At 44.7% G+C, this 16,095-nt stretch overlaps 1 protein-coding gene across 6 annotated transcripts in view; it reads left to right on the plus strand.

The window, feature by feature from the left end:
• GLI3 (GLI family zinc finger 3) overlaps positions 1 to 16,095 on the plus strand; it is a 281,417-nt gene that overhangs the window by 201,688 nt on the left and 63,634 nt on the right. For all 6 annotated transcript variants that reach the window (XM_053897676.1, XM_053897677.1, XM_053897679.1 and 3 more), the window contains 3 exons: positions 6,056 to 6,269; positions 7,056 to 7,169; positions 9,028 to 9,168. In XM_053897676.1, the coding sequence (XP_053753651.1) occupies positions 6,056 to 6,269; positions 7,056 to 7,169; positions 9,028 to 9,168 (469 nt within the window). The remainder of the gene's footprint in view (positions 1 to 6,055; positions 6,270 to 7,055; positions 7,170 to 9,027; positions 9,169 to 16,095) is intronic.

Consider the following 16,095-nt stretch of genomic DNA (forward strand, 5'->3'; position numbering starts at 1 on the left):
GGAAGGCTGTGCACTGCCAGCACAGAGCCCAACACGGGGCTCAAGCCCACAAACTGTGAGATCATGACTTGAGCCAAAACCAGTAGTTGGACGCTGAACTGAGCCACTCAGGCGCCCCTGGCCCCTTGCCATTGTTCTTATGATTCCTCGGTTTATTTTCCTGGTTCTTATTTAGTGACAGACAGAGCTCTTTCAATATTGTAATCCGCTCTGTTTACCCTCCCAACATATAGGACTGCAGCAGGCCAAATTAGGCGGCTGTGTTGTTCCAAGATTTCACTGCCAGGCACCCCACCCACCCTCTTACCCCTACCGTGCGTAGAATTCCTGCACTGTTTCTAAAACACACGGGCTTATCTTACAGCCATTTAAATTGGGTTTCATCCATCTGACTTGAATAGTAATGACTGTGAAATACATTTACGTATAGTAAGGTTGAATAAATGTTTAAGGAATGATTGTCTGCAATACCAACTCTAGCGTCCCCACTGACGTTATCATTCTAGGAGTTAAATATAAATTTGATTCACAGATTGATCACAAGGTTTCTGTACAAATGTTGACTCACATTACTTCCTTGGTGTGAAAAAAACAATGTTGTGAAAGTGAAAACTGATTATGAATTTCGAAGTTCTCTGTATTGATTGTAATAATATGTAACTTTTCCAATTTTAAAAATGATTTTATGCTTTGGGACTATAAATGAGATCTATAGAAGTACTTAGTTGAAACGTAACCGAGTTGAAGAATGACCTAGTGTGTGCGTTTTAGGACATTTCATTTAACATCTTTTCTTCCTACTTAACACTCCAAATTTTAGCCAGACTGGGGATACTTGCTGAGATTCCCAGACAGGAGACTTCCGGAGGAGTGAGGTGAGACTATGTATTTACTGCAAATTAAGAAATGAGGCCCAGTTTGCAAAATTTAACCACGCTTCGCAAAAGAAGATTGACAAAACTTTACCTCTATTTTTGGTAGAGAATAAATACATCAAAACTCTCTCAAAGATTCAGACTTTGGGACTTTTCGTTTTAAACCTTTGGAAAATAGAAGAGCTTTTTCCCACTCAGTTGACAGTTTGTTGATCATTGTTAGCTTAGCTCAGAGCTGAACATAATGGGGGAACTGACCGCGAGTAGTTTTTGTTTTTTGTATTGTTTTTTAAAAATGCTTATTTATTTGTTTTGAGAGAGAGAGAGAGAGAGAGAGCAAGCGAGTGCTCATGCACATGGGGGACAGGCAGAGAGAGAGAAGGGGAGAGAGAATCCCAAGCAGGCTCCCTGCTGTCAGCGCAGAGCCCGACTCGGGGCTAGATCTCATGATCTCACAAACTGAAATCATGACCTGAACTGAAATCAAGGGTCGGACGCCTAACCAACTGAGCCACCCATGCGCCCAGGTGACCGTGCATGCGTAATTTTATTTACATGTGCTCAGAGTTCTATCCCCGAGTCACCAAACATAGAGGAATGCCCCTTTAAGGTATTGTCTAAAACAAAAAATTTAATAACTGTGTATCTGTCCTAATGGATAGAAATTTTATTTGATGGAAGAGAATACCACGTATATTATAGTCAACGACCTAAAATCCCTCCTTTACTCTTTTTCTGCTCTTGAGAAAAGGGAAGGTCAAATTAGTATTGAAATTAATTTATTCTGACTTTATAACCGTTATCCTAGGAGAGTGTTGCTCAAAGCGTTTTGCCAGGATCACTAGTTTCTAGAAGATCCTCTGCTGTATCTGGGCTGGGACGCTTGGAATACACATCCCGTAGTCACAGCACCACAGGATCCCGGGCCTGTGGAACCCATGTGCCTCAGACTTCTGTGACTTTAGCACTTCTTTTTCTTCTCCTCCATAAGACTTATTTTGGGATCGTTGTCTTGGCAGGCCTGTGACCTTGTTAGCACATTGCTTGGGAAGATGGGGGCCATCTGATGCTTCTCTCCTAGTCTCATTGACTAAATATAAATAATTAGAGGTCACATTGTTATGAATGTTTGTGTGTTTTAAGTTACCCCACCTTTCATGTAGTCATTGGGAAAAGAAGTGAAAGCTCTAAAAATAGTTTTCTTTAATTGTATTTAATATAGCTAAATATTGAGTGATGAGGATCCGGAAGTCCGATTGTAAAATTAATCTTTCTTCAAGTGATCCACAGGAAAGAATAGGGTGCACAGAAATGTAAAAGACTTTGAAGTAATAAAGTTCAGGTAGACCAAGTTTTAAATAGACTGTGTCTTCCTTTAGAGGACACAGAAGATTTATAAAAATTCCCAACAATAGCAATACTTTATATCTCTAGGAAATTATGAAATGAATACATGAACTATTTAGCAAGTTATTTTTTTTTTAGGGTTTCTAAAGGTAGGATTTATTTTTTGTTCTTTTTTTAATTCTGACCTCCGTGTTCAGCAAAGACTATCCTCAGCCACTGACGTCCTATAGAACAATCAGAACCTAGACACTAATTTCGTTTCTACTGTGTTTTACAGACACATTGTCAAATTGTAGCTTTCAGAGGAAAACACGCTTTCCTTTGAATGGACTGCTCTGACTGTGATCGGCCCCCAAAGATTCCACGTCTTAATCCCAGGAACGCATGAGCACGTTACCTTATATGGTAGAAGGAATTTTGGAGCTGGGGTTAAGGATGTTGGGACGAGGAGATGAGTTTGGATTATTCAGGTGGCCCTGATGTAATGAAAAGCATCCTTCCAAGAGGAAGGCAGGGGTGTGTCAGAGTTCGAGTTGGAGAAGAGGGTCGGAGTGATATGGGGCCATGAGCAGAGGATGCGGGCAGCTTCTAAAGTGCCTGTGGACTCCAGAAGAATACACGCTGGTTTCGTGAGCCACCAAGATAGTGTGTGTGACTTAAGTGATACTAACTAAGCCACTGAGTTGGCGGTAATTTGCTGCAGCGGCAATTGGAAACTGAGGAAGAGATTTGGTGACTCGCTGACTCACCGTTGAGTGCCCGCTGTGTGCTGGGCAGTGTTCCAGGCACCAAAGGGCCAGCTCTTCGGGACCCTTCAGTCTAGAGAGAGGGAGGGTGTGACTTCGGAGTATGCCGGTGTGACTGGGGAACAGAGATGTCCAACAGGAGAGAGTGATTGGACCAGTCATGCCGAGGGGCTCATTGAGACAGACCATGAGTCTCAGAAGGCCTTGCTGTCTGAGCAGGTGACATGTAAAAGCTGAGACCCAGCCATACTGAGCTCAGGAAGGACACTGCAGTGCCGGTGTGGGGGCACTCTCCTGCTGATCCCTGACCCCCCCCTCCCGTGGGAATTCCTCAGCGGTTCTCCCCGTGCATCCTTTCCGTTGTTGCCGACATCCCTATGCAGTGCCCAAACATCACCCCTCTTATGCTCCTTCCTCACCAACTCTGTCTCCCCCTCTACACTTCCTGGAGAGTGAGCAGAGCCTTGGCTCCAGATCCTGGCTGATGCTGTGACAGAGCCAAGAACCACGTCTGTCATCGAGTTCTCCAGAGGCTCTGCGATCTGGAGGAGCAGCCAGCTCCCCGCAGCGCCTCGAGGAGCCAGCGGCGGCCCCGGCTCTGCAGACTGGGACAAGGCCACCGCGGGTGCCTGCCACCGCCTGCCCTTTGCGTGTGGAGGAGAGAGCGCTCCCGTGGCTGGCTCCTTAGGAATAAGCAGTGAGGTTGAACACGCTCATCCGTTGTGCCTGTTCTCGTGGTATCCCTAAGAGTTGACATGGATTTTGGAGGTTTATTCCTGTCACCTGCAAAAAAGCAGGCCCACAAGGGGATGGGACGTTGGTTCCCCAAATGTGTCAAAAGCTGTCCTCGCCCTTCCTTCTGTCCGCTGAGGTCAAACTGATTGTACCTTGAGGACAGGGCCCGCCCTGCAGCAGGAGGCTGGGCCTTGCTTTCCTGCTCTCCCACGTCTTCTTAAAAGGAAAAATAGACCCATCCTGCGTGGCTATGAACATCTGTACATTGCTCATATATACAACTGAGGGTGTTTCCTGTCCTATGAAATGGTTTCTCTAATGGCCTCGATTCCTAATCAGGTCCTGACTTTTTTGAGCCCCCAGATGTCGTGCCTCTGAGAATTAGAAGTGTAACTGACCGTCTGTGCTCCCTCCCACGCCTGCCTGATCGTGTGGGCTCAGGAAACTCTGGCAAGATGTCTGGAGGCTCCTGCAAAGTCTGTGTCTCACTGTAAATACGTGTGTAGTGGGCTCTTGGTTTTTGCTTTTTTAATGAGCAGAATAAGGTAGTTATACTCCGTAATACCCATTCACCAAAAGGAGAAGGGTGGGGGTGTTAAATCATTGTGTTTTTTGATGAATGGCTTGTACACTGAAAAATAAATTGGACAAACGGGCATAGAGCTCAGTGAACATGAAATCAGCTATTAGAAGAAAGCTTGTGGACAAATTCTGAGGCAGATATGCATCTTTTGATTAATGCCCTATCAATCATCCACACGGCTACCTTAGCTGAGTCTTGCCGTAATCATTCATGGTTGCTTTCGGAAACACGCAGAAACTGTAGCACCGCAGAAACGGAATATTATTACTGATTTCTCCCTAACTTACTGTGAACAATGACTGTTTTCACCATGTTTCTGCTTTCCTTTATTAAAGAACTACAATACAGAATGAAAGGAGAGTTCCTCCAAGCCTGGCGAAATTCTCATAGGGTATTCTTAATGATATTCAGTCTTAAATGGGCAAGCTATTGTAATGCAAGGTTCTCTGTAGGAATAATAGTAATGTAATCCCATTGAAGCCGCCTTTCATGGATTGTAGTCAAATAGGCAAAATGTGGAGTCACATTAATGAACAGAGTATATCTTCGGAATTATTACTTAAAGTTGTTGAAATGGTTTGCATTTTGTTATTGTAATTATTATATTCTCAGTTAATGCGCTTAACAGCAATAGTAATTAACCCACCAGATTGGAAATTTGCATGAATTCTACCTCTGACATTACAAGAAACCCTGATTCTTTCTGGGTATTATGCAGCAGGATGGGGGAAATACATATATATGGTTTTTTTTCACCGATTATTTTTAAGAAAGAAATGTTCATGAATGCAATTAGAGTTTTTCATGCATTTTTTTAAAACCATTGGAAAATTCCTCAAGAACACTTCCTTCTTTTAAGAGGACTTGATTCCTAAACCGTGCTGGCACAAAGAATGGTTTGGCACTGTCTACTTGTCGAGAAATCTTTAGGTAATAGTGTGGCTTCCTCGGAATTTACTGTAGTAGCTTGTGCGACGCTGTGGCATAATGAAGCAGTGACAGGCATTAGCATGTATAATGGGCTTTCATAGACATTTAATGCCATTTAGCTGGGAGAGGGGGCTGTGCTCTCCCATTGGAATATTCCTCCACCGAAGCCCATTGATCACCGATTTCAGCCAGGAGAGGTTAATCCATCAGCTTCTGTAACCAGACGGCACTGATGGAAATTCTTTAGGTGGCATTCTGGATGAACCAAGCTTTCCATCTTTACAAACAAATGAGTGATATGACAAGCATGGTGTTCAAAACACATTTAACCAATTGATTTTCCTTCCTCTTGTAATAAGATCTGGAGACATATGAAAGCACGCAGCGTGAGCCGAGATTAAAGGAATTGCCCCATGCGCAGGAACATACAGCACTGAGAGCCAATAAAAGTACTATAAAGCATGTCGTCACCCATTCTCATTTTTATATGAAGTTTGTTATTGCAATAAATAGCCGTTATTGAGCAGACGCCTTTTGTTTCCGTTTTGCTGAAGCTTCTTTCAGGTGTGTGTGTGTGTGTGTGTGTGTGTGTGTGTGTGTGCACGCACGCGCGTGTCCTGTATGGGTGCACGCACGCGCATGTCCTGCCTCAGTCCCCGTGTTTCTCTTGGAAGCTTCCAAGGTGTTCATCAATAACTGTTTTTAGCTTCTAATTTAAACAGACAGACCTCATGTAATTTGGGATGTAACAGTAGGCATAAAGATGCGCCCATAGCGTGCTTGCGGTAACCTCAGCGTTCTGCGTAGATGATGGTCTTCTCTTTATTTCCCCCGCGCAGCCCTGCCCTGAGCTTCACCTACCCTTCTGCACCTGTGTCTCTCCATATGCATCAGCAAATCTTAAGCCGACAACAGAGCTTAGGCTCGGCCTTTGGACACAGCCCTCCACTCATCCACCCTGCCCCAACTTTTCCAACGCAGAGACCTATTCCTGGGATCCCTACGGTTCTGAACCCCGTCCAGGTCAGCTCTGGCCCTTCCGAGTCCTCACAGGTAAGAGAGACAGCTCGATGAGCTGATCCGTCTTGTAATCTTAGAGGAGAGCCACGTCACCTCGTGAGCTCCGAGCATGGTCATGGCTTCCTTACTGTAACCTGTCTTCCTAACCCAGGGCCGCAGGCTTCAGGTTTGACGAATGCGCCCTGTATGTGTTCCTCACCAAACAGTAGCTTCTTCTACCAGAGTCATCTCATCTTTGGTGGAAAAGCGGGCTGCCTGATGAGGCTTCCCTCTGACCTGGTGCTGTCTCTAACCCTGCCCAGTAGACTACATTGCATGAAGGGTTTGCTCTCATTCGGTTACTGTCCCCTGGCGCCTAGAATCATGGGATACTTCACGGGCAGCATAGAACCATGCTGTGCCCTCTGTTCTGTGTCCTCTTATCGCCTCACTAATACTGCCCCGAGGAGAATCTGCATCCTTGAATTAGAGAACTTTGCAGATGGTTTCTTTTGGTTCCCTACCCAACTCACCACTTTGTTCTTCTCAACACGCTGTGGGAGCTCATTAAAGCCCAGGCCCCCCTGCTCTATTCTCTTAGCTTTTAAAAGCCACAGGGAGTTTTTAGTCCTGAGTGTAAACAAGGAGCTGCCTCGTGGATGTATTTTCTCGCTTCAAACACACTTTCTGAGCTCTGCGATCGTGGGATGGGAGCATTATCAGTGTTATTGTTCTAATGCCAAATAAGTCTGCTTGTCTAGAGTTGCATGTTTTAGCGATGGTCCCACTCATTGATGAAAACCTAATTTTTGTCTCTGTCCCTGCAAATGCGACCGGCAGAACAAGCCCACGAGTGAGTCCGCGGTGAGTAGCACCGGTGACCTGATGCACAACAAACGGTCCAAGATCAAACCCGACGAAGACCTGCCCAGCCCAGGGCCACGGGGTCAGCAGGTGAGGCACCGCAGCTCCCCCGGCCAGCTCGTTGCTCCCCTTGGGCTGGCGTCTCTCACAGCATTTCCTCATTCACTGTGGCCTTGGCCTTGACCTTGGCCGTACCCATGCATTTGACAAAAGGCCAGTTGTGGAATGACTCCGTTTGTTTTTCTCGCTCAGAAGCAAACACAAAGAAAATGCAAGAAGCTGTGTGGGCTATAACCTGAAGTGTGTGGTGTCAGTGGTTGGATTAATTTGTTACTGACCGCCGATAGCTTTGGTCCTTAGCCCTGGTCTGAGGCCTGAAATAATGAACTCCTGGCCCTAAGTCTGAGCTGGGCAGAGTTAGTGATATTCCCTACACCCATCATGTTCTTCTTTGTTCTTATTTCGCCTTCTCCACTTGCCAGGAGAGCTTGGAGAACAGGAGGGCATGGATCAAGGCACAGCTAACCTACCTGAAGGCCGATAAGATTCTGGTCCTTTCTCCAAAGTCCTGAAAGGACAAGTTTAGAAATTCCAATCTGGTCTCTGCTTTTAGGCATTTAGATCCTCTGAGCTTCAGTTGTAAAATATGTTTATTGTGCCTAGAGGCATAATAATACCATCTCCTAGGGTCCCTGTGCCCAACACAAGAAGGAGGTCAGTGAATTTTAATTCCTGGAAATAGGGGCTGGACAGGAGTCTGGACATCCACAGAATCTGGATTCTACATCCAAGGCTGCTTCAGCCCCAAGCTCAGACCACCTCCACCCAAATTTCCTTTTGCATGAGCATTTTGAGGATGGAATAAATGGGTGTAGTAGGTTCTGAGATCCACCTTTCCTCTGGAATTCTGCTGGCCAACAACCTTGGCGGTTACACCGAAGTGCCTGTTTATGGTTTTTGTCACCCTGTCCCAGATTAGATCCCGAGTCTATGCACCTAATACTCTCCCAGCATTCTGGAAATTGTATTTTCACTGCCGTGAAGCTGCCTTGAAGAGGAGAAAAGACCATGCCGCCAACCTTTAGATGCTGTGGTTCTTGGGCAGCGAGCCACATCTTTGGAGATCAGAAGTTGAACCAGGAAGACACGATCCCTATAAAACCCACAAAGTGCCGGTCACAGCCTCCAATGGCAGGGAAAACAGAATCAGAATTACTAGCAAACCACGTCCCTGATTCCAAAGTAGGAGAATAAACAAATTCATACACTGGAAAGAATCTGACCAAAAGAGACCAGTCTTTTGAGTAAAGACAACATGAACTAGTTTAATTGCTTCTCTTAGGGGATTACATTTTAATTTCTTTTTCCTCTTGTATTCAGGGGCAAGGTTTGGCCTCCACTTCTTATCATCATCATAGCTTAGACTGCTGTTTTTTTTTTTAAATGTTTATTTTTGAGAAAGAGAGCATGAGCAGGGAAGGGACAGAGACACACACACACATACACACACACACACACACACGCAGAATCCAAAGCAGGCTCCAAGCTCTGAGCTGTCCGCACAGAGCCCGACGCCGGGGCTCAAACCCATGAGCCATGAGATCATGACCTGAGCCAAAGTTGGACACTTAACCAACTGAGCCACCCAGGCGCCCCTGGACTGTTGTTTTTAATCTCAAATTAACAATCTCTGAAGATACATTCCACAAATCAGAAAACATGCACACAGATGACTCCATATGTTTGACTTCTTCGAGTCACAAAATCCAGCTAATAGACCCGGGCTGTATTTTATTTTCACTGAAAAATTGCGTCAGGAGGCAGACCAACCGAAATCACGTGGTTGGGTTTTTTTTTTTTTTTTGGTCTTTTTTTTTTTTTTTCCCTTTCTCTTGCCTTCTTTCCATTGTGTCTGAATCCTTTCCCTCTCTCCTCCCTGCCCCCCCAGGAACAGCCGGAAGGGACAACCCTAGTGAAGGAGGAAGGGGACAAAGACGAAAGCAAACAGGAGCCTGAAGTCATCTATGAAACAAACTGCCACTGGGAAGGTTGCACGCGGGAGTTCGACACCCAGGAGCAGCTGGTGCACGTAAGTGGGGGGCCGCGGGGACTGGGCTTTACAGCTCTGTGACCTTGTCGGTGGGGTCAGCGTCCCTGACCCTGCGCCGAGTCAAGTTTCTTAGCTAGCAGCGTTGCAAACTGGAGAGGGCTTTATGACTTTTCTGAGAATAAAGAAAACTCTGAGCCACGGTGCTTGACCTGTTCAGTCAGCTAAAGCTTAGTGTAAAATTCAATAAAGTCTTCAATAGAGAGTGTAATGACTCTGATCCTGTAAGCCAGAAAACACTATTTTGAGTTAGCGTCTTTGATGGTTATTGAGTAATAGTAAGCTGGACATGAATTATTATTAACCTTTTAACCAAGTTTGATTCTCCTCTCTAAGACCCGGCAACAGCAGAAAAAATTTTAGAGGTGGGGGATTCCTTTTTTCCGTTCTGCCGCCTTCTTCCAAACTCTCACCATCTGAGGAGCCTCCCACTATTTTATGAGGCAATTAGTACTCTGTGTGAGATAGGTAGATGCTTGGAGAAGCCATTAGCACCATTTCTTGACTTCCGGCCAAGCCTTGCAGGGCGGAGAGTCTCATGGAAAGAGTGATGTGTATTTTAAAATGTGTCCTGTGGTGTGTGCTTTTGAGACCAGCAACATGGTCACATTGAGATCCACGCTCTGTCTTATTCTTCCAGGTTCAGGAGTCTTTGCTGCCCGCCCCCCCCCCCGCCCCCCGCCCAAGTATTGTTTCCGATAATGCAGTGCCCTCCCCACTCCCACATACCTGAGTGGGCATATTTCCTTTACCAGTGCTTCATCTTATTTGGGACTTTTCTTCCACACCAGAGGAACCTCCCTAGCAGATGGGACCAGGAGCAACTGAGACGGAAGGGCCTTCCGATGATAGAGGATAAAAAGCTGTAGGCTTACACACACTCCTGTGCAGAAGCACAGGGGTCCCATCGAGGCATTAAGGATGGTCTTTTCATCAGCTTCATCAGAGTGTGGCCTTTTCATCAGCTTTTAATGTGACAGAAGATCTGACAGAACAGCTTTCGTGGGGACTCTTTGTCCACCCAGCACACGCGCACACATCACACACACTACCCCCAGTCTCTTTTCTTTTATAGTAACTTTTAATTGTAGATGATCCATACTTCTTGAGAGCCCTTGTCCATTTAAGCACTAAAATTATACATCCCCTGACACAGCCCACGTTTTTCACGGGCCTCATGAGCTCCCCCAGTGTGTCTTCTGCAACTTGGCTCATCCTCTGTAATATATTCTGCATGCCGCCATCACATTATAGTCTTAGGTTTGCCAGGTTTTGAGATCCGTTATGTACAGGATGTTTTGGGAAGTTAACATGATGACATCAGCAGGGTTCCCCCCCCCAAACGTTTCTTTTGTAATCATGCCCCCTTGTAATTGTGCAGGAAGAATTAGAGATTTCTCAGCGCAGCAAGAACCTAGAAAATCAAATGTTTTTAATTAAGGTGTATTTCCAGATTTTTCCATGAACCTAATTCGACTCTCTCTCTTTAATTTGATGCAAGTGTTATTTCTAAGCCAAGCCTTACTTAATGGCCCTTTTTGCTTGCTGACTTTTAATGGGAACCACAGACATTGTAATACTAAAGGGGGAGAAAAAAAGTTTGGAATTTTTCTTTTCGGGTAGGCAAATTTTCCCGAAGAGGAAGGATGTCAGGAATACCCTTTGTGATACAACGAGTGGACAGGCATCCACAAGGGGGAAATTGTTTGCATGCAAACCGCCATCAGGAACGAGATTCTGTCTGGGCTGCTTGCTTTTGACAACGTCCCCATCTCTTGGTGCCTTCTCTGCAGATAGGTCATTGTAGTTTCCAAGGGGGGCTGTAATTATGGTTCAGCTGTTATCAAATGCGGGAATGGAATGGGAGCTTCCTCTGAGCCTACATTTAAAAGGAATTGTGCTCCTCATGAGGCACCAGGTTGGAGGTCGCATTTTGGGGGAATTTTGGTAATAACTCCACCTTTTCGCTGTCTGTTTCATGTGAAAGCTTTTACAAGACCGTGACTCTTGTAGGTGTTTGTACTTAATCTCAGGGGCGAAAGGTTTTGGGTAGTGATGATGTTTTCATAGAGAGATCTGAGTAGTTTGAAGGAATGTCTGCTTAAACTGTCGCCTTGAATGACCACTGTGTTGTCTGTTGTATCGTAAAAATTATAAACAAATCCATGTACAGTGGAAATTTTTTATTCCAAATCAGGTAGGAGTTACTCATGTCAGGATTAGGGGAAAATCCAATATATTACTTTTGATGTTATTTTAGTCTGAGATAAATTATGCAAATTAAGTGGATTAAAATTATGACTTGCGGTGACATACATAAAAATACCAGTTTATATCACGTATTTTCCACCTTTTTACTTGTTATCTGAAGTGTGGAAAGTCCAAATTCGTGCGTTTAAGTTGATTTCACTTTGCAGGATGCACGAGCACCTTCCCACTCACGGCTGTCTCGTTAGCACCAGCAATGGCCTGCTGTAGCATGGACACTTTATTTTTTTGTTGATTGAAGGAAAAGCTACTTCACGTCCACCTCATTATTTTGGTGGCAGGTGGGAAAAATGCCAGTTGTGAAACCCACTTTCTTAAAGACGGAGGGCAGTATTAACTGTTTCCATTCCCACAGCTTTCCTCGGAGAGAGGACATTTTGGGAATTAGTTGCATTTTCATGCTACGTACAACCAAGAGGCAAGGTGTTAAACCATTCTGATGCTCTGCCTTATTTATAGCCATGACCCATTCTTTTTCCCCCTCTTACAGTTAATAGAAAGATTCATGATTCTTCATGGCTGTCTATCTAGTGTCTGACAGTCCCGACTGCCTGCTAAAGCAAGTCACTATCTATAATTGATATCCTTCCGTGGAATAGGGTGCTGGCTGCGATTGAAGGGCTTTGCTGAAAGCTCTTAAATCCTGACAAGTTCTCCCCTTGTTCTGGTTCAGTCGCTGAGCTGCACGGTTGGAATTCCAGAGTCATTTGAACTTGGTGCAAAAGGGAGACATGTGTTTCCCATTAGCAAATCACAAAGTTGAAGAGGAGAATTAGGGACCCGGCTGGCTTTGCCCGCCAGGTAGTCTCATTTCCAGGGTAATGCACTCCGTGTTCTCTTGAAAAGATGACCTCGTCCCATTACTGTCCCAGCAGATGGGCTAAATATTGCCTTTCCCTTCTCCTCTCCTTTATTTCAAGCGCCTGTCCTCCTCCATGGGTGTGTTTCTTCTAGGTTTGCTGTGGGGTCTTTATCACCAGGACGTTTAATTAATTTCTCTTCCCAGCCAGATAATTATAATTGGGCTTAGTTACTCTCAAGCTAGTATTAAATTTGTCATAAATTTATTTCTGTGCCCAGAAGCTAAGAAGATAGATGTGTACTTTTGTGAACCACGTTTTTGTTATACTTTGTCCCTTCCTTGGTGTCAGTTAAAATAGAACGAATGAGAGTGTAGGAAGGAGGTACGGTACAAAAATTAATTCAAAGCGCCTTTGATTAAGATGGAATTTATTATTGATTTGTCAAGATGCAAGTGCTTTCTCTTCCCTCGACATCTGAAAGCACGTATTCTAATGACTCAAAATAAGTCAAAAAGTCCACATTTTCCCTTCAACTCCAAATTAATTAGACTCTCTTTTTGCTGTTGTGTATTGTATGTTACAAAAGACATGAATCTTTATTTTTTTTTTTTTACTTTTTTAAAGCTTATTTTTATTTATTTTGAGAGAACGGGGGTGGGGTGGGAAGAGAACAAGTGGGGGAGGGGCAGAGAGAGAGGGAGACAGAATCCTAAGCAGGCTCCACACTGTCAGTGCAGAGCCCAGCACGGGGCTCGAACTCATGGAACTATGAGATCATAACCTGGGCCGAAATCAAGAGTCAGACAGACTTAACCAACTGAGCCACCCAGGTGTCCCTGAATCTTAATTTTAAATGTATCTCTGACAGTTGTAGAATATTGGTTCTTGAAGTGTTTCTGGTTTTGTTTTATTTTTTTTTTAAGTTTGTTTATTTTTGAGAGAGAAAGAGAGAGTAGGGGAGGGGCAGGGAGAGGGAGACAGAGAACCCGAAGCGGGTGCAGAGCCCAATGTGGGGCTCAAACCCATGAACCATGAGATCATGACCCGAGCCAAGGTGAAGTTGTAATTTTTGTTGGAATGTAAAAAATTCCAATTCTGTCTTTTCGCCTGGCTTCTCTCATGGATGAGCGCGGCTTCCAAACCTTCCTGAGACCCACTTCCCTCTTGCGTTAATTCTGTCCTAGAAGGTAGAACCCATCTTCTGCTCTAGGAGGGTTGAGGCGTCTGAAACGCATACAGCGTGAGCACCCGTCAGTCAGTCCCAGGTTCTCCGAAACCCGCACACTTTGTTTCTGAATGACATTGGACGTCCCCTCAGTGTTTGCGGAGGATGCGGGCCTCCTTTGGGTCGCCACCGCTCAGTGGCCGCGTGTGCTTGCAAACATCACTGCTGGGAGCCTGGGAGCCGAATAAAAGTAGTTTAATCACCGCCCCCAATGGCCACCTGTTTGCTCTAGCACTGTCCTTCCTTACATTCTGTTTCAGTGAAGTAACCCCTTTTCTGGCTTAGAAATAACACATACAGTGTTCTTTCCTAAGGTCTGTAAATAGGCACATTATTTTTTAACAGTTTTTTTTTCACATTCACAGAGTAGTTTGCTTTATTTATTTTTTTTAAATATGAAATTTGTTGTCAAATTGGTTTCCAGACTACACCCAGTGCTCATCCCAACAGGTGCCCTCCTCAATACCTATCACCCACCCTCCCCTCACTCCCACCCCCCATCAACCCTCAGATTGTTCTCAGTTTTCAAGAGTCTCTTATGGTTTGGCTCCCTCCCTCTCTAACTTTTTTTTTTTTCCTTCCCCTCCCCCATGGTCTTCTGTTAAGTTTCTCAGGATCCACATGAGAGTGAAAACATATGGTGTCTGTCTTTCTCTGTATAACTTATTTCACTTAGCATCACACTCTCCAGTTCCATCCACGTTGCTACAAAAGGCCAGATTTCATTCTTTCTCATTGCCAAGTAGTATTCCATTGTGTATATAAACCACAATTTCTTTATCCATTCATCAGTTGATGGACATTTAGGCTCTTTCCATAATTTGGCTATAGTTGAAAGTGCTGCTATAAACATTGGGGTATAGGTGCCCCTATGCATCAGCACTCCTGTATCCCTTGGGTAAATTCCTAGCAGTGCTATTGCTGGGTCATAGGGTAGATCTATTTTTAATTTTTTGAGGAACCTCCACACTGTTTTCCAGAGCGGCTGCACCAGTTTGCATTCCCACCGACAGTGCAAGAGGGTTCCCGTTTCTCCACATCCTCGCCAGCATCTGTAGTCTCCTGATTTGTTCATTTTAGCCACTCTGACTGGCGTGAGGTGATATCTGAGTGTGGTTTTGATTTGTATTCCCCTGATGAGGAGTTATGTTGAGCATCTTTTCATGTGCCTGTTGGCCATCTGGATGTCTTCTTTAGAGAAGTGTCTATTCACGTCTTCTGCCCATTTCTTCACTGGATTATTTGTTTTTCGGGTGTGGAGTTTGGTGAGCTCTTTATAGAGTTTGGATACTAGCCTTTGTTTATTCCCCACCCATACCTAGCAGAATGAGCCCGCAGAGAGGGCCTCAGGCAATTCCACGAGGAGGGTGTTTTCTCCTGCCAGTGGGGCCCAAGGGCAGAGAACGTGAGTTGTGTCTATATTAGTCCCAGCCTCAACTGGGTGGCATTTAAGTCCCTGTGCTCCATTTGTATCTTTTAAGCATGGTGTCAGAAATTCACCTTTTTGTAGAGTGATTAACCACCTACTTGGATTTTAAATGCTTTCCTATGCTGCAAATTTTGATCTCTAAAGCATGCTGTAGTTCCCTTTATCAGAAGAATACAGTTATAATCACCTTTGCTGCCATTTGAAAACAAATTCTGTACATAGGCAGCATGAAAATGAAGGGCTTTCTTTTTAATATCCTAGAGATTTAGATGTAAAGAAGGCACATCTAATCTGTGAAGAATTGGTGCATCCGTAGAAATGCGGGGAACTGAGGATGTGTTGAAGACATTATTTTCATATTAATACCATGATCCTAAATTTGCATTTTAAATATTTTCCATCTAATTTTGATCCCTTTGCTAAAGTTGCATTGTGTATCTTTACCTAAGAGAAAAGTGTAAGATGTGATCGCGGTCTCAGATACGAGGCAGAAATTAGTCTTGTGTGCACATAAAACGTAAAACGAATGAGTGGAGATTTTGATCTCATTTTCCCTACATGGAGTTGCTAGTTAATTTAGTTACTCTAATTATTTGGAAATATTGCGTGTAAAATGCAGACTAAGAACCACAAACTTCAAAGCTATCCTCTGACAATTGCGCCTCAAGGGTCACGTTCTTTTTAAAGTTACTGACTGGGCTGCACCTGCAGAAATCGTTCCCATAGAGACACTCAGGAGATTAGCCTGAGTGGGGGGCACGAAGGGCTGTGTGGTCCACCAGGGAAGGCCTCCCAGGGCCAGCGACATTCTGAGTGGCAGCCCCATCTCTGCCCTGACCCTGGGGATGACCTCCCTGGAACCACATGACCCTTCAGAACGTTATTTTCTCACTTATCACACCGTGAAACAGCCATGGAAATAAATGCAGTCCCCAGCATCCAAGGCCAAGCAGAGATCACATGCAGTAGGCCTAATGAGAAACAGACAGAGGTGGAAAAGAGTGCCTCCCCTCTCTTTGTTTTATGTATTTGTTTTTTCAGGGTTGAGTGGGGGAGGGGAGGGGAGGGGAGCCATGCTGTTGGGTCTGTGGCTTCTGGGAGTCTGCTCCAAGGCTTATTTTGTATTCCTTGTTGCTGAACGTGCACTTGACTGAGGCCAGGAACCATTCTTCCCAGTGTAGTTC

The sequence above is a fragment of the Panthera pardus genome, unplaced genomic scaffold (assembly GCF_024362965.1).
Source record: "Panthera pardus isolate Hobbes unplaced genomic scaffold, ASM2436296v1 HiC_scaffold_8, whole genome shotgun sequence".
Classification (NCBI taxonomy): Eukaryota; Metazoa; Chordata; class Mammalia; order Carnivora; family Felidae; genus Panthera; species Panthera pardus.